A 20,021-nucleotide genomic window follows, 5' to 3' on the forward strand; every position below is an offset into this window, starting at 1 on the left:
GGAAATGTTTAGGGAGAAAAAAAGGAAGCGGAAATAAACCTAGGACGGGGAATAAACCTGGGACGGAAATAAACCTGGGATGGGGAAATAATTAAACCATGGAGGAATAATAAACCTAGGACGGGAATAAACTTGAGACTGGGAAAACCTGGGACAGGGATATTAAGGGACAGAAAAAGTGAAACAACCCAGGACAGCGAAATAATTATTACGGGACCGAGAAAAAAACGGGAAGGGGAAATAAACCGGGGAGGAAGGGGAAATAAAGCTGGGACGGGGAAATAAACCTAGGAGGGAAATAAACATAGGACGGGAAATAAACCTATTAAAGGACGGGAATAAACCTTGGACAGAAATAAACCTGGGACGGAAATAAACCTAGGACGGAAAATAAACCTAGGACGGGAAATAAACCTAGGACGGGAAATAAACCTCGGACGGGAAATAAACCTCGGACGGGAATAAACCCGAGACGGGAAATAAACCTCGGACGGGAAATAAACCTAGGACGGGAAATAAACCTAGGACGGGAAATAAACCTAGGACGGGAAATAAACCTAGGACGGGAAATAAACCTAGGACAGGAAATAAACCTAGGACGGAAAATAAACCTAGGACGGGAAATAAACCTAGGACGGGAAATAAACCTAGGACGGGATATAAACCTCGGACGGGAATAAACCCGAGACGGGAAATAAACCTCGGACGGGAAATAAACCTAGGACGGGAAATAAACCTAGGACGGGAAATAAACCTCGGACGGGAATAAACCCGAGACGGGAAATAAACCCGGGACATGGAATTATTAAGGGACAGAAAAAAAAGGGAAAACAAACCAGGACGGCGAAATAATTATTACGGGACCGAGAAAAAAACCGAAGTGGAAATAAACTGGGTCGGGGAAATAAACTTGGTACGGGGAAATGCTAAGGGATAAAAAAAAAGGAAGGGAAATAAACCTAGGAAGGGAATAAACCTGGGACGGGAATAAACCCGGGACGGAAAATAAACCCAGGACGGGAATAAACCTGGGACGGGAAATAAACCTAGGACGGGAAATAAACCTGTTCTGTCAATATGGAAATGTAATACATTCGTTTTTGTAACAAAGATGTGTTACACATTTCAAAACCCTTTCTGTGTAGCCCCCCTGTATGGCACCGTCTTCAATTGGGTGTTATTTTTCAATCAGCAATCAACGTTTGTCTTCACGGGTCAGTGATCCTCGAAGACCCCTCGAAACCCCTCGCTTCCCAGTAGTTTCTACAGCTATGTGGATCGTGTGGCTTGCGTGCGTTTGCGTGCGAGGGATTTGACTTTTCGAGGGGTAAAATTTGCCCTCGTTAAAACTCGATAAAACTCTACCTCGCTCGTCTCGCTCGAATGTTTTTGGGGTACTGCCTCGAGATCACCACTGTAAGGCATGATCTTGTGAAATGACACAGTCATTTTTTTCAATTTACAGGCTTGTAGTCTTTACTTCTTGTCTTCGCGTCAATCACAAGAAGCACTGAACGTAAGAAAAAAATAGAAGACAAACTAACAACATTTAATGTTAAACAAATTAAGAACTGTTAAATGGTACAAGCATTTAGCTGGATTGAAACAAGAGAATTTTTTTCAGACAAGGAATACACTTTTTAACAATGATTACAATTGCAGCATGTTTGCATTTTTGTGTTCGGCCTGCCCACTTAAACTTGCAAATAAAATTCTTTGAGAGTGCTATGTTTGGCAGGGAGCATCAAGTTGGTAATGTGCTGCATGTAATGTACATAAAAGAGTTTTATGATTTGTTTGTTTTTTAGTTTGTGCTCAACCTAGCATTGATGCTAGTGGTAACATTATTCCACATAGTATTTTGGGAACTGTGGAGGACTTCAAGTTTGAAGCCAGAAAACATGACAATTGTGAGGTAAGCTTTACATGTATTTTTTTACTGTAAACATAGTGTAAAGCCACATAGACAGGATAGACGTGATTGTGGCACAGTTGGTTTTTTATAATTGGAGAGTTCACATACATTGTTGACTGTTTTTGGTAACACAATTTAAATTTAGGATGACTTTGTTTTCTTAAAGCGCCCTGATTCTTTTTTTAAGTCCTCTTTTCGCCAGGTATGTTATAGTATTACTGGTTTATTCACTTGTCGCAGATTTACAATAAAAAATTATAAGTAAAGCAAAAAATGTATACAATAGGAACATTAAAAATTTAAAAGCATAAGACAAACGTTTTTGTTACGAAAACCAAAAATAAATATAAATCTCAGAAAATAAAATGTTTATACTAGCAAACATTACTATAAAACCAAGTCCAACTGTAAACTCAATAAACAAACAAACAAACACCCCAATAAACAAACAACCAAACAAAGTTCAAACAAACAAACAAACAAACAAACAAACAAGCATCCTTAAAGGCAGTGGACACTATTGGTAATTACTCAAAATAATTATTAGCATAAAACCTTACTTGGTAACGAATAATGGGGAGCGGTTGATGGTATAAAGGACTCTTTCTCTGCAGAGATACAGAGTCCTATCTATTAATGCCCGTTTCTGGGGCGGAAAATTTTCAAAGCTTCATAACACAAATCTTACCTGCAATAAGCCACTAATTTCTACAGATTCACATTCTATGGTGGCATACATTTTTCTGTGGTGGGTTTTGGTCGTCATATATTCTTCACAAATCCGTCATTTTTGTGAAATAAAGCAGCTGACACAGACCTACCATTAGGGTTACCTGGTCTTGCAGTACCATGCAACGATCTGCCATTCTTTGGCATTTTGATCTTGATCTGAGCTAGTCTGGTCAAACATGGCCCAGATCTGATAGCAACTGAGCCAGTGCGGTCAGGGTCAGGCCAAGAAATCATCAACTTGCCTTTTCTGGACAAGATCTGGGCCAGTTTGTCAGAGTTAGCTGGGATGGATATGTTTTTATTGGATTTGCTGACCCGTAAAACTTGCCTGCATGTATGAGTCTCCGCATACCAAAATATATGTCAAACAAGCACATGTAATTGGAGGCCATTTTGAAATTCAAGATGGCTCCTTAAACCAAATGATCCAATTGTTCTTATTGGGTTCATTGAACCTGCAAACATTTGTATAGAAACCAACACCATGTTTCTGGAGACTCATAGACGATGATACGGGCAAAAATGTATTTGATGGCAATTTTGAAATTTAAAATTGCCGCCTTTACCAGATGATTGTTTAATTTGGTCTTAAATGCATATAAATATTACTTATATTAATGCTATCTTGTAGAGCCTTATAGTCATTGCAAATGTTACTTTAGTCACCAAAAACAGGATTTTACAATCATTACCAAATTTAAAGAAAAATATGAATAAAAAGGCGGCCATTTTGAATTTCAAGATAGCCACCATCTGAAACACTGTAGTTGTACCCTTTATTGCTTTAGTTTAATGGCTAATGTAATTTTATCCACAAAAATCATGATTTGACCACATTCACAGCCAAAGTTAAAGAAAAATATAACTTAAATGGCGTCCATTTAAGCCCTCTGCCACATCTGACAGGTTGCCAACATGGTTTTTCTTGTTCCTGCGAGTCTTATTTAGGTATCTAGCTAGGTGGCATGTTCTAATCATTTATTTTCTACGGGACTTAATTTTTGGTCAAGCTCCCCGACTATTCTTTCAACATGATTTTCACACAAAAGACATGTTTTTGAAGAATTACTAATGTTACACCACCACAAGAGCTAAATGTGATAGTGATACACATTCAACTTACTCTATGAAAAAAACTTAAATTCAAATTTTTCTTGATCGTCTGCTTCAATTTTCGTCTGCTGCTCCACCGCCATTTTACTCTTTCTAATAGATTTATACCAAAATTGCACCACAATACTTTCCTTAGAACGTACTGTAGTGACAATTTGTATGGGGACAAGAGCTCACTAACTATGAACACAAGGTTGGCGGCACTAGCATTTGCGAGAGAGGGCACTTGACCATTTTATTTTGACATCTCTAAACGTTAGATTCTCTGTCAGTTTTCTTAAAAAGATAATACCTTTGCCGGGAAAAATTTTGTATACACCACCCGGATTCTTAATCACTAGATTAAGAATGCACAAAAAGTGACAAGTCAACAAATTTTGGGAGCAAATAGTGTAAGGTAAAATCATATTTGGCAGTGTGGATAGATTACTATGATAGATGTTGGAAGAGCATTCCTTACATGTAAGAACACTTTCCTTAAGTTTCAAATTGTCCATTCATTTTTGTTGTACCTTATTTGATCAATTAGACTGCAAGGAGACAATCAACCTGAGACAAGCAGCTAAGCCAATGATGGAGATAATGCTTATGTGGTAGTTTGCAAATTTCTCCTCAAGCTATCTATGAAAGAGTTGACCATTGGTACAGTCTGCTGGATAGCTAACATTACTTGGTGTTATGCGGTAGCTGGGCCTTAGTAGGATTCAGTAGGATTAGAAGGCACTTTATTGCATTGAAGGTTCTGTGAACAAAACTACAGGGGGGGTCTAGAAAATGCATATTTGCTGTACCGGTTAGAGGGTCAATAAATAACTGCTTAAAACTGCATAAACAACTTATTATTTTTGATTGGTAGAGGGCACTGTTCGTCAGCTTGCCTGCATGTTTTAAGGTGCTCTTCAATATCTTTTGATATATCTGGAAGATCGGTTCCAATACCATTGACAATGTTGATCATTTTAAGTACTTAGGTGTCTGGCTAGATCAATCTTTATCTTGGAGTGTGCACATTGAGAAAATTACAAAGACTTTTTTAATAAACGTGTGGGGGTTCTCCGGAAGATAAAAAGTGTTCTTCCCCAAAATACTTTAAACCTGCTGTACAAAACTCTGATTCTCCCTCACTTTGATTATTGTGATGCTGTTTGGGGCAACTCGGCAAAAGTTTTTCTTTCAAAACTTGATACAATCCAAAACAGTGCTGGTAAAGCTATACTTTTCCTCCCCCGGAGAACTTTAACACACACTATTTTATCTTCTCTTGGCTGGGAGTCTTTAAGTGCCAGGAGAAATTTTCACTTAAACATTTTAGTATATAAAACTTTTACTTCTACACTGCCTCCTCAACTTAGTAATGTTTTTAATTATGCCGCCACTGCCCACTCATACAGCACCAGATCTGGCTCACAAGGTAATTTAGTTCCCCCTCTACTTAAAACCAACTCAGGTAAACGTACATTTTCTGCTCATGGGGTCAACTCATTCAACCAACTCCCCTTACACTGAAAAATCCTTCGCCATGCACTGTTGCAAGTTTTAAGGTTCAATACAAAAATTTGATTTTGTAATATATGGGGCTTGTGGTGTTTTTCCTGGCTGGACCAGAATTTTAATCATTGTCTATTTTGTATTTTGCTTGTTGTAAAGTTTTTGTGTTGTTGAGTGTTGTGGTATACATGTAATTATCCATAGTCTTTATTTAAATTTGGCTGTTGGTCTATTTGTAATATTAATTAATGTTTTTATAAACATATTTTTATATTAATACAATTTTGAAATTTTAATGTGTATGTAGTTGCTGGGCACCTCTGAAAAACAGTGTTTCACTGAGAGGTTTCCCCAGGGTAAAGAAGAAATAACAAATAAACAAATAAATAATCATAACTAAATTGTCTAAATTTTGTTATTGTTTTTTATGCTGATTTAGATCGAGATGGATTCTGTCCCAATGAGGTCAAAGACTCCAAGTGTTAAGTACACAAGCAAACATGTCAGTATTGATCCAAAGCCAAGAGACTCATTTCTTGATGAAAATAATGCCCTCGTCAACTGGCAAATCAAGATGATGGAAAGGAAGAAACAACAAGGCTATATCTCAAGTAAGAACCAATAACTACTGGTTAATCTCTTGTTTGGTCTACTTTTTTCCATCTACGTACTTTCGATTTCCTGTTTGCTGAGTTTTTAATTTTGTGTTTTTTTGTCTACTAGGATACATGTACCTGTTTTTGATGCGTACATGTATGCTACATCCGACAAGTAGAAACTTTGTTCGCACTAAATGGCGTGAACAGCCTCTTTATTCCAATTTAGTGGGCAGATAATTACATGTTCTTTAAACAGATTTTCGGTGTGGGACCATCCATGATAATTTTTCTCATGAATGCAACCATTTAGCCAAACTGAATTTCAAAACTGAAAGCAACTCTTAGCACTACTTTGTGTATAATACAATGGTTAGAAAATCTAACCTAACCAACTGTCCACATGCTGTGATTGACTGTAGAAAAACATTCATATTAATACGAGATAGTTAAAAGCTAGTTCCGACTGGATACACGTTAACAAGTTGAGTAAATAAATAATAAATAGCTGCGCAATGTGGTGCTGGCCTGTAGATTCTCTCCCAGACACAACCTATGATCAAGGCCACTTTACCATTAAAAACTTTCATAGACACAGGGCTTTTATGCTCGGTATTTTATGGGGCTAAGTTTATTGTTTTTCCAAGTGCCTCGTCGACATTGAAATGTCACAATTAAGTTTGAAAACTAATCTTACAAACCAAACCGAAAAAAAAAAGAAAAAAAACTTTTATCTACTAGGCTCTCTAACAACTAATTGGGGATAGATCATTATTTTCATCTTCGGGTAGTAATTCAAGTTTGTATGTATGTATGTATGTACTTGCCTGTTCTATTGTAGAGCCTTCCTTTCACAGGTAAGCAGAAGAAAAAAAATGTAGACCTTAGAGATCTATGCTAATTACATTACAATACAATAATCGTTATTAGATTCCAAAAAGGGTAATTCAAATGCTTGCATACAGTAAAAACATTGACACATTAAAAACATTAAAAAACAGACAAGGGCTATATACAACTAGACATGATTGCAGTTGTGCACAAATAAATACCTGTTTTGTTAATAACATTTTCAAATTTCTGAAATGAATTTGAAATTCTTTCTTATTCACAGCGGTTATGACCAATCCAGCCAAAAAAACAAAACAAAAATTTAAAGGTGCAAAAATGAAAAAATCATAAACAAGAACTTGCCAATATCTAACAACCAACAAAGTTTCAACTTGATCGCACCATTACTTCGGAGTTATACAACTTTAATGCCACATCACGTGACCCCCAAACACGTCATTGATCTGACAACTTCACACATACGATACCTGCTTGTGTAAATTTGCCTCTAGCTACCGGGCAACCTCGGTATAGTCTAGTTGGTAAGACACTGCTCTAGAATTGCAAGGGTTGTGGGTTTGAATCCCAACGAGTAACATGCATGTGAGATTTTTTCACAGGACTCGGGGAAGTACTGAGGATACAGTGCTAACACACATCGATGTATGGGTAAAAAAACAAAATTAATACTCATTCAAATTGTTTTAATGTAGTTATTCACAGTGGTTTGAATTATGAGTTGTTTATCAACATATATTTCAGTACGCTGACATAGTTAAATTTGTCTGAATTGTTATTGGGAAATGATATGAAACATTGAAACTGCTTTAAAACACTTGTAATTTACAAAATGGTTGTAAATCATTTATTGTGTTTGTTTTAGGGTTGCTTGAGATGCCAAAGTCTTCATTAGTGATGAATAAAGCTGATGACTATCGCCAAACACAAGAGCAACGGTACCTTATTGAAAGATCAATACCAGCATTGGACTATGGGAAAGGATGTAAGTTATTACTGTTTAAAAACAAATTTGGAAGCTAAATGGAATGCATAATTAAATATTTTCATATACAAGACATTAACATTCATAAATTTCTGCGAAAGCCATGTGCTATTCAGTCAAATTTGATCGCAATTGAACAATTAATCATTTTAATAAATTCGAATTATTTTCATTATGTGCCTGCAATTGTCCATTCAAATGTTGATCACCTTTTGGGTTTACATGTATTCAGGTACTTTTAAAACCACTAAAAAAACTACTATCAAGATGGTAGAAAATTTCTATATTTTATTGTGCTTTCTGTCTTTATACATGTAGCTATTGTGTTTTGGTGTTGAAAGCTGTGTTTATTTAACACTTAATAGGTCGGTATTCTGTAAAAATTTCCATTCCCACAGCTTTATTGTTATGTGTTGCATCTCTTTGGACCTCCTTGCCCAGTGCATGTTTTCCTCTATCCTGATTTACCTTTATTTTAATTTGTTTCTTTCTCATATGGAAACGTTTTCCCGGATTTGTCTCATAAAAGAATTGACCACAAACGAACTCCCACACCACGCTGTGTGCAGAGGTCACAGGCCACTGACTTCATTGGGCGAATAGTTCCATTATTTGAATGGGTACATTAACTTAGACACAATAAGGGTGATAGGCACAGTACATAATACTACGGAGACAAACATTGTTTTTTAATGTGCAGAACAGTTACTTATAGACTTACTTACTGAATGAAACTATAAACCACACGATAAATATTCAAATGGTCACAAATAAGTTAATAAAAAAGTACTAAACTTACTTTATTGATCGAACTGGTTGTAACAGAAAGCATAAGAACGTGACAAGATAAGTACATGAAATTTGGCCCGGTTGAAAAATTCATCTTTCTACCCTGCCACTTTAGCGGTACAATCCAGTAAAATAAAACGGTAAAATTGCTACTTAAAATTACTCATTGAATCAAACCCAACACTTGATACAATCCAAAACAGTGGTATTAGACAAAATGATGTTGTACCTTATAGTTAAAAAAGATGTATCATTATGTATTTATTATAAAAGACGCCGATTTAGCGATTATGACGTCATTGTAACATTGTGCGTGTGCATCCGGGACTTCCAGGTCAAAATGTCAATTCAGACGCTGAAGGTTATTGGTCAAGCGTTTAGGTTTCCTTTGTTCCGACAACAATATACAACCAATCAGAACAAGTTTTATACCAGAAGAAAGCTAACGATCAGAATATTCATAAGCCGCTCATCCCAAAGCAGCCTTATAACCACAATGGAACGAGTGAGGGCTTGCGAGGACCGCCGACGTGCAGTTGAAACTCGCTATTTTGCTCTTCTACAATGCAAAAGATGACAACATTCTAGAAGAAGTGAATCTTCTTTGCACTGCTTCAAGGGACTTGTATGTGGTTTTTCTGGTTTGGTAGCCACACAGGAATACCGTACTCCAGAACAGGTCTACAAAGAGAACAAAAGAGTTTCATAAGAACATTCAGTTTTTTTATAGTTAACAGTTCCCCTGATGAAACCACATAATCTAGAACACTTTGACTTACCAGATTGGACATGTTTGGACCCAGTAAGACTTCTGGAGAAAATTAAATTGGACACAATGTAAGTAATGTTTGCTCCTGAAAATGAGCAGAGTTATACTAACTGTTTGAAACACAGTGACCGCAATGGCTCTTTTCATAGCACAATTATACACATAGCTGTACCCGCAAGTATGCTGGTAGTAATAGTTACTTCCTACAACATAACAGTTTTATGCAATTTGAAGGGTGTTTATTTATTTTTTGTTTTTTTAGATCGCATTGGTAGTGAGTTTTGGAGTCAACAGGAGAGAATAGGAGATGATCTATCTGGAATTCAGTAAGCATTATATCATCATGTTTTGGTCTAGCTCAACACTTCTTAGTTGTTTGTGCACTTAGCCCAGAACACCTCTTGTTTTTGTTTGTTTCTTTGTTTGTTTTTGTTTGTTTGTGTTTTGGCGAGCTGCTGAGCAGTGCGAGCCTATGTAATACCAATGTCCGTCCGTCCGTCCTTCTGTCCGTCCGCACTCAGTGGAAATGTTAAAGTTTTTAGTTTAAGTTTAAGTCTTTGATTTGAGTTGTTTTTGGTATATACAAGCCCAAGTAAGATTGTTGTATACAATTGGCAGTCATTGTCGGTAATTTTCAGCTATGTTTTCAAATAATGTTGAAGTTTTTGGAATAATATTTTTTTTTCTTCAGATTTTGGAAAAACCAAAATGTTAGATTTGTTTAAGGCTCAAACATTGACCTGTGGATTTTAAAGAAACGAACTCAAATTAAAATATTAACGTTTTGAAATAATTTGTTAAAACAAAAATCAAACTCTGTCACTGGTTCCAATTGAATGAGCTGAAACAATGAAAAACATAAATGATCATAACTCCTGATTGCAATGATGTACTGACTTGAAACTTAAAGAGCCATTAAAGGATGATCTTAATATTTAAACTATTACCTTTTTATGGCCAAATAAACATCGTAGATACCAGTTAATAACCATTTTACTCTCAAAATTTGCATTTAGTAATGAATAATTCGAGTCAAAAATGCACCCGTCCGCGCGGCTTTTTCAGCCGAGAGTTATAAATGGCTTATCTATTATAATGACCTCTTGACGCCAGTGACGATATTCCCCTAATTGGGTGTGAACACAGTTCTCCAGCTTTGGCAAACTGAGGGCGCTATTTTCCACACCAAATAGCCGCCACTGGCGTCACGATTCCTTTGTCGCGCAGGTTTATTTGACCCCACGTTTTTCAGAAATTTGGCTAGAAGCATTCTGTAGAAAAACCATTTTTACCATGTTTTAACGTGAAGTAAGAGACTCGTTATATTTTTTTAATGTTTCCTATGGACTCCAGCTATTAGAAAACTGTAATAATCAATTTGAGATCATCCGTTATTGGCTGTTTAAGTCAAACATTGCTTCTTACATGTAGATTTATATGAAAAGATAAAACTCGAAGAATTAATAGCAGGTTTCAGTTGAATGGGCTAAAACAATGAAAAATAGCTCCGTTTTGCAATGATGTGCTGACTTGAAACTTGAAACAAATATTGCTTTGCATGTAGATTCATATGAAAAGATAAAATTTGAAGAATTCGAGACAGGTCAAAAGGTCAAGAAAAGGTCATCAACGTATTCATTCTTGTGAAGTACCCAAAGTCCTTTTATATGATGTACAGATAATCAAAACACCTTATGTGGTTGAGGAAATATGAAATTATGAAATATTGACGACTGAATAGAAGACTATCTAACCGAATGGGAAATGTACGCTGATAACGCCTTGAACACAGACTAAACAAAAGTGATGATTTAAAAGAAGAAAAAAAATAATAAAAAATCCTACGAAACATAGTATTCCCAAGTGGTCTCCCATCCAAGTACTGACTGGGCCTGACATTGCTTAACTTTGGTCATCTGACGAGAACTGTACCACTTAACGTAGCATGGTGAAGATGTGATAACTTATAAATGCAAGTTTTGACCTTAGGGTACGAACGGAAGGAGGGGTCATTTGATTTTGGCGTTAACTTTTCAAATGTAGTCCCAGTCTTGATCTATCAGAAGCCCGATTATGAATATAAAAGCTTTACGATTCAAAGACTTACAGCAAACAGCAAATGGTAACTTTTTTAACGTAACATCTTTGTAATTCGACACCTGATGACGTCATAATGACGTAACTCAAACGGTTTCCTCTCCTAATGCATATCTAACTATGTGTGAAGTTCATACAAGTGTGCTTTTGTTAAAGGACAAAGGGACGAAGAGAAATTGAAGAAGTAACAAAAAACAAATTAAACTAGATATAGTGTTTGTAGAAACAAACACTAGGTGTTCAGCTATTGTTGGGTCAGTGTTTGAATCAATGAAAAAAGTGTTGTTAATAGCTCGCCAAATTGCAAAGAATTCAAAACCAAACAGTTTTCTCGATGTGAAAACATTTATGTGCCTTTCGAAATTGTATTCAAATTTCTTATTGCATCTTTTCATCATCAAATCTAGTTTAAGATCACAGATTTACACAAAATGTACATAGTCAAATGATGACGACAGTAGAAAACATCCCTTGAAATATCTCTGTCTGAAATGTCATCGACATATTTGATGAGAAATAAATAAACTAATTTCCCATTTGGATTGTATCGCTTAGTGAGCATTCATTTTATTTTAAATGGTATCATGCAAAATGTGTTGTCGGTTTTTCTGTATTTTCTAGTGACCCAAATGGCCAGAAATTTATACCATAGGTCGTTTTGGTTGGTAAGCAGTTTGCAACAGCTAATTTTACTTTCTCAATTAGAAATACACTGTATTTATTTAAATTTTCAGCATGACATTCAATGAGACGGAAAGGGGGTATCCTCCTCCCATTGAACACATTGGTCACCCAATCGCAGTCCAAGAGGAAATGGGTAAGATTTAAGTTACCAGTCTTTTATTATTAGCTGTTTTTGGGCGAGCTGTGAAGCAGTGCGAGCCGTCCGCGTTCAACGGAAAGGTTAAAGTTTTTGATTTAAGTTTCAGTATTTGAGTTGAGTTGTTTGTGGTATGTACAAGCCCAAGTGAGATTGTTGTATTGTACTTGCCAGTAAATTTTTGGTAATTTTCAGCTGTTGTCCCAACAATGATAGTCTGACCATTTACTTATCCAAGTCAAGTAAAAAGTTAGTCAAGTAAAAGATTATTTAAAGAGATTTGAGCAAATTCTCATGCCTCATCTTTCACTTATCAGTCTTTTGCTAATGCTGGACTTTTTACTTGATAAGTATAATTGCTATTTTTTATTTTTATGGCCCAATGTCCGCAGATTTACATTAAACACAGTTTGAAACTAATGATAGTAGAAAGCTTCCCTTGGAATATTACCTACTGAGGTGCTGTAGTTTTTGAGAAATAAGTAACACAATGTCACACAAAAAAGTTGTGTCAGTTTCGTGTTAACCAGTTATGGTGTGTTATGATATAATATCATAACTGGTTAACCCATTTTTAGATGCTAACATAATTTTGGTCTCACTGAGACGAAAATTATTGTGTGACAATTGTTTTACTCATTTCTCAAAAACATGAAGGGAAGCTTTCTTCTATCATTATCTTCAAATCGTGTAAGGGACAGCGTCAATAATATTTTTATCAGCGAGCCGTGGCCCGCTGCAGCTCTGTGTGGCGCCGTCAACCTGTCCCTCTGAGAGGTTAGCAACTCATTAAATTTTGCCTATTGTGTGTCTTATCAGCTGGTAACAATGGACAGAGAAGAAGCGCGGCACGCTGCGGCCGGCCAGTGGACTGAATCATGAAACTGTATAGAAGGGATGAATGAATAAAGCAAGTGTGTTTATTACTGCAAGATTTTGGACTATAAACACGATGTTTTGAATGTGAAACTGATCCTTTTAGAATTTTGTAAAGGATCCATGTTCTTACCACGAGACAAAGCACAATTAGTTTACTGATATTATTTCCGATAAAAATACATTTGTTGTTGAACGTTCGTTCGTTCCCCCCCCCCCCCTTTTGGTGTCTCATCAGCTGGTATTAACAATGGACCAGAGAAGAAGTGGACCATGGAGGGACTAAAATCTTAATGAAACCATGATGAAACATACCATTCTTGTTCTCCCAAATTATATTGGAATACATTCTGTAAATTTTTGGCATTCCTCCAACGCATGTGTATGTAGTACTGAAATATTCCGGACGACTACTACAGAAATACATGTACATGTATTTGCTTTTGAGTTTGTCCATCGTGTGTCTGGTTCTCTCCCCTACGATGTACTGTGCAGTATGGCTATCCAGACCTATGGTGTGCAACCAGACTACATGATTGTTTGAACAATGTGAGCGACGGCAATTTCGGGTTTATGTAAACTAAACTGATATCTCCTACAATTGCAGTTGTATTTAAAAGAATAACTGCAAGTTGTTTAATACCAACTTCAAGACGAAGTCCTTCGGGCTGTCGACTTTCTCAAGAATTTCCCCATTTCTTTCTCATTCCCTTAATATTTTCCAGTCCTTTTATATTTCCCCGTCCATGTTTATTCCCGTCCCAGGTTTATTTCCTCTTTTTACGTTTTTTCCCGTCCCTTAATATTTCCCCGTCCCAGGTTAATTTCCTCTTCCAGTTTTTTTTCATTCCCTTAATATTTACTGCCGTCTATGTTTATTTCCATGTCCCAGGTTTATTTCCACTTCCCGTTTTCTCATTCCCTTAACATTTCCCTGTCCATGTTTATTTCCCTGTCCCAGGTTTATTTCCTGTTCTTGTTTTTTTCTCATTCCCTTAATATTTTCCCGTCCCTTAATATTTCCCCATCCATGTTCATTTCCCTGTCCCAGGTTTATTTCCTTTCTTGTTTTTTCTCATTCCCTTAATATTTTCCCGTCCCAACAACTCCTGGCATCAAAGGTAAAAAACCACAAAATTCCCTTAGATGTGCTGCAATTGGAACTATACTGGGGTTCATATTTAAACAAAATGTTACATTTGTTGTAACTTGATACAAGGTATAACCACACTTGGACATTTATGCTTTGTATATATTCAGGTAGCTTATGGATGGAATCGTGACCGACTGGCCCAAAGCACCAAATTTGACAGGTACCTTCTATAGGCCCCAGAAATCAATTTTAGAAGGGGTGACACCCAAAAAAATTTTTGGAAGGTACCTAATTTGCATAATTTCAAAATGGCTGCAAAATCCTATATTTAAGCACTAATTTCGGTACATTTTTATCATTTAAGCAAAGGTCATTTTGAAATATTTACTTTGGTGGTTTTGTTTACATATCCTGCACTTAAACAACATTAATGAACTGATGATGTGTCTAGGTAATTATGTGTTGTCAGAAATCCAAGATGGCCACTACAATAATAAATTAAGTATCCTGGTTCGAAATATGCAAAACAGTTATATTTTGTTGTTACTACCATCTTAACTATTAAAACAGTCCCATGTGGGGAAAATTGGTTTAAACTGACAATATCTTCAAAGATCTTGGCAGCTTCCGCTGCACTTGTAAAGCGCTGTGCAAGAAAGCCTGCAGCTTTGTGGCATCTGCAGTTTCTGAAGCACTGCAGCAGTGTTTGGCATCCGCACTCCAACAGCCATCTGCAGACACTGGCTGCCTCCGGAATGAGTGACCACACAGGTTTCCAGTCAGATGCAACCTTTGTTCAACCATATCCCTCGGGCAGTGAAGCACGCTGTTCAGACTTCAAGCTTGTTGTCCAGATGCTTGCCTTTCCAGCAGGAAACTTCATGTTCGATACCTTCTCAGTTAGTAGTTGAATAGCTCTTGGTGGGATCCTGCAGAAAGTTTAGGAAGTTTGTTTGTAGTTTAGTGTTCCCTGCAACCTTCTTCCTACACCTTTCCCTCTCTTCTTCCTCATAGATTGCTTCAAACATACCTCTCTTGTATGTATTCCACACTATGTCTACTCGGTTGCTATTCCTCAATTGTTGGATCCAAAGGAGAAATAACTTTTCACCAGATTCATTGAATGTACTAGTTTGATTTGCAGGAAGTGCGTGGACGATAGCAGCGTCGTCAAAAACCTTGGCATGGTAGTATGACGGAGGGTCTGGCTGATCTGTTGTCAGAGTTTCTACCAGATCAGGTTTTTTCGTCAGCAGGAGGAGTGCTCCATACACCGAGAGAGAAGATGGCCTAGGATGATTCATGGGCGAAGAATTCTGTTGAGTCTCCATCACGGTACTGACTTAATTGCTAAGTAGAGCTGGCTGAAAAGATTGCAATCATTGTTTTTACTTGAACGATGCTGCTTAGCACTTGTGTTTGGCTTTGATTTCAGACGCTTCCAAATGGCCACAGAATTTCTTTTGATGGGCTTATGAATGCTGGTGCTTCGGTCTAAAATCACATCCTTAACATGCTTCTGGTACTGGGAAATGCCAAGGGCTTCGATTGTGAGGACTTTGGAAACAACATCTTTATTAGCACAATTTCCAGTGCCCAAAGCAAGCAGTTCTGAAGAATCTTCAATGAAAGAGTTACCCATTTCTGAGATTGCTTCAGTGAGGCTCTTCACTTGTTTCCTGAAAACCTCCTGCATAGTCATCCCTGTTCATGCTGCTTGTAAATGTCGACGTTTTCTCCGTCCAAGAACTGGTCCTCAAATTCCTTCAGCAGTCTTGCTAGCTGTGGACCTGAAACCATCCATATTCTGGAGGCAGCTGGGTTTTCGGTAAGTTCTACCACGCCACCAGACCCTTTACCAACGTTGTTTTGTTCATGACCATGGTCAAGAGGCATGCAAGAGGACTCGTGTTGAGTCTTTTGAAGAACCCACATTTTGTATGACCTCTTCTTTGGTATTTTGTGGTAGAGCCTTTATGTCTCGGATGTGAATGGGGATCCAGCGAGCGTAGGTGTGATCCAGAACAAAGAACCGAGACACCAATGCCTCCAAAGCCACCACAAAGAGATCAAAATCTCGGATACCATGAGCACGGATGAAAATCAGCACAAGTGTTTCATATTTCAAGATGATATCCCAGTACTGAAATGTAGGGCTTGCCGTTATCATCTTCTGCTTCCACGTTTCAAAGAAATCCCACTGTCAGACTCCACCTTCAGTTGCCAAGCATCTCTCTCTGCAGATTTGCAACTGTTAGGGCTGTAACTGTGACTGCATGTATGCCTGGTTCTAGTGAAGTGAGCAGCTTAGAGGAAGGAGTCTGCTGTACCTGAGGAGCCCACACCAGCTTCACATAAGGCAGCGGTCCAACCAGATCCTTCAAGAAAGTCTCCAATTGTGTTCCATCTATAGAGTCATCTCAATTTGGAGACCACCAACGTTACTAAAAAGTGCTTTTCTCCCAATACAATGTCTCGGGCCTACGCCACTGAACAAAATTGGCATGGGCAGACAAAAAGGAGGGATTCCCAATCAAATATGTCTTGTCTGATGCTTTTAAAACTGATCTTTATTTACTAAAATATCAAAGTGAACACGCCTGGAAGGATAACAAAATTGAATTGGCTAATTGAAGCCCACCTCCAAATTGTAGGTGCAAATAATAAAACGAATATATAAAATTGTACATTAAATCAAATCACTAACAATTACGTTGTAAATGGTCTTAATTAGTGATAATTAGTTATAAGCATCAGTCTACTTTGACTTTAAAGTAAAAAATACATAATTCGAACCCTATCAATAGGCCTAATTAGTAAAGGGCTGAATACAGCACTCAACTGAAAAACAAAATCGCCACATAATTTTTTTTTAAAGATTTTATATGCAAATTGTGATTTATGCAAATTAGGTACCCTTCCAAGATTTTGTTCAGGTGTCACCCCTTCTATATCTTCTCTAGGACCTAAAGAATATATCTACCAAGTTTGGTGCTTTGGGCCAGTCGGTCACGATCTCGTCAAAATTTGGACCTAAGCAACCTGACTAATACCACCTGCCCACATTGACCACACTTATTGCTGAGACTCTGCTCGTTGGGACGGGGGAAAAAACCTGGGACAGGGAAATGTAAAGGGATGGTGAAGTATTAGGGGAGAAAAATCAGGAGTAGGAAATAAACCTGGGACAGAGAAGGGACGGGAAATATTATCGGACTGAGAAAAACCAGGAAGGGGAAGTAAACCTGGGATGGGGAAATAAACCTGGGACGGGGAAATAAACCTGGGACGGGAGCAGCGCACTGCAGCCGGCCGCAATCTTTAGAAAATAGGACAATGATCATGGTCCATTGTTATGCACGAAACTCTATGCGCCACACTGAGCCTAGGTTTGTTTGGCCGCGGCCTGCCTACCCTCGGCGCTTCATCACTGTCCCTGAGTTTAATGTAAATCTGTGGACATTTTTAAACACCTGAATCCTTTAAAGCTGAAACTGTTTATTTCTACCTGAAAGCACACAAATGTGTGCAACAAGGGTTTTTTTCTTTCATCTTTTTCTTGCAACATAGGTGGCCAATTGAGTCCAAATTTTCACAGGCTTGTTATTTTATGTATATGTTGGGATACACCAAGTGAGAATTCTGGTCTTTGACAATAACCAAATAAGTCCAGTGGCTTTAAAGGGTCTATGTACTTTTTCCTAACACATAACACAATGTCCACAGATTGACATTAAACTAACACAGTTTGAGGATTATGATAGTAGAAAGTTTCCCTTGAAATTTTACTTACTGAGGTGCTGTAGTTTTTGAGAAATGAGTAAAACAAATAATTTTTGTCTCTTTTTTAGCATGTAAAAATGTATTAACCAGTTATGCTAGGATTATAGTATAATATCATGCTAAAATAGTTTTCGTCTTCCTGAGACGAAAATTATTTTGTGATTTGTTGTACTCATTTCTCAAAAACTACAGCACCTCAGTGATATTTGAAGGGAAGCTTTCCACTATCATTATCTGCTTCCATGTCAGACCAACGCACTTTTTTACCTCATGTCTTCTGATTTTGATAAAAATTGATGTGCTTGTAGATCCTTATGAGCAATGAATGCACACCAGTTTTTAGCTCCATCGGACTTACCATGTGGTCAGGGCAGAAACAACTAAAATCTGACATATTTAGGGTAAAATACCACCTTTTCGGTAAAAATATGTTATAACCATGTCAACTCTCATCACATATATCAAAATGATGAGAATTGCATGCTCAAATCAATTCTTTTGTCCAAAATAAATTTTCTGAAATGTAGGTCACTGTAATCTTGAGTATGTTATTGTGACCTTTGACCCAGTTTTTTATATAATGTATCATTCCAAAAATCAACAAAATAAAAATCACTTGATAGAGCATGCTATCAGAATCCGCTAAGAAACAGTTGGGCTTTAAAATTTACGACTTTATGACTATTTTTGTACCAGTCACTGTGATCCTTAATATGTTATCGTGACCTTTGACCCAATTTTTGAAATAACGCATCATTCCAAAAACAACGAAATGAAAATCAATTGATAGAGCATGTCATCCTCTATCAGAATCCACTAAGAAACAACTGGGCTTTACAAAATTTACAACTTTAAGACTATTTTTGTACAGTTGGTTGGTTACAAATTAGTCAACATAAATCCACAAAAAAAAGTTATTCCCCTGTCTTTGTTTATGTCCTGTTCTGTGTCTTACAGGTGTCCAGTTTAAAGTTTCAAGTCCAAGCACTTTTGTTAACTACCCGTGGCACCAGTCTCAATATCTGAAGGAACGAAGACAGCAACTGAATGCAGTCACACAACATTTGGATCCTTATAGCCCGGTAAATATAATCTTTCTGACTATTTCAAATTAAAACGTTATGAATAACACTATCATAGCATTCACTTAAGTATTGCTAGTAGGCTTGGCACTTTCTTAGCATGCATTTAAGTAGAAAAGTTTGACTTGTATGTGTGGAATAAATGCAAAAGTTGTAGTCTGAAAATGTTAATTACTTTGTTGAAATTTTTAAGAAAAAAGACTGCATGTCACAAGGTCTGAATTTGAATAGAAACTGGTTTTAATAGAAAACTGGTACATGTAGTTTACATGTATCTTACATGTAGTAATTAATACATTATTACTACTAAAGATCAAAACAATAAAACAGAAAGTGTTTTCTTTTTTTAAAGACACTGGACACTATTGGTAATTGTCAAAGACCAGACTTCTCACTTGGTGTATCTCAACATATACATAAAATAACATACCTGAGAAAGCACTGCGCGCAGAGCTACGTTGTGAACTTGACCGAAATGTTTCGATGTTTGACCTTTGAATGAAGATTACGTATTTTTTTTCAATGACAACAGTAAATTCTTTTCATTGTATTGAAAAGGTGAACTGCTGCCTGTTCTATTAATGTATAACACTTGAGGTTGCTGATCATCAGTTTGCTCTGTGAGTGCACTAAAAGCACAGACTGTTTCTCGGGTGGTTTTGGGCGTTACAGTGAGTAATAGGGCAGGCAGTTTTGGGCGGAGCGGGAACTTAAGGGTTAACCGTATTTATGGGCCAGTCGAGACACATCACATGACCGGCCTCATCAATCTTGCTAGGCGTACGCTGGCATTCATTTGTCTCGTTTGTCAGAAATTCACTAAGAAACGGATTGTTCCAAAAATCTGGACCAAATTTTCAGAAAAAAAGTTATCTTTATTTGCTACGTTATTCCTTGTGTGGCAGGGCCTTAAAAATTAGGCACAAACCTATGCCAAGAATTCATTGTTTGCAGTTTCTTTTAGTCATGATAAAAAAGTTGGGTGTGTACACGCAACTTCTACAGTGACTCACCACATGTCACTGTGGCTTGTT

The 20,021-nt window shown here is 37.1% G+C and overlaps 1 protein-coding gene across 1 annotated transcript in view; it reads left to right on the top strand.

The window, feature by feature from the left end:
- LOC139937040 (MYCBP-associated protein-like) overlaps window positions 1-20,021 on the top strand; it is a 123,431-nt gene that overhangs the window by 23,721 nt on the left and 79,689 nt on the right. Inside the window, exons 4-9 of the mRNA XM_071932002.1 lie at window positions 1,809-1,915; window positions 5,688-5,859; window positions 7,559-7,678; window positions 9,499-9,562; window positions 12,068-12,150; window positions 18,863-18,987. Coding sequence (XP_071788103.1) covers window positions 1,809-1,915; window positions 5,688-5,859; window positions 7,559-7,678; window positions 9,499-9,562; window positions 12,068-12,150; window positions 18,863-18,987 — 671 coding nt within the window. The remainder of the gene's footprint in view (window positions 1-1,808; window positions 1,916-5,687; window positions 5,860-7,558; window positions 7,679-9,498; window positions 9,563-12,067; window positions 12,151-18,862; window positions 18,988-20,021) is intronic.

The sequence above is a fragment of the Asterias amurensis genome, chromosome 5, assembly GCF_032118995.1.
Source record: "Asterias amurensis chromosome 5, ASM3211899v1".
NCBI lineage: Eukaryota > Metazoa > Echinodermata > Asteroidea > Forcipulatida > Asteriidae > Asterias > Asterias amurensis.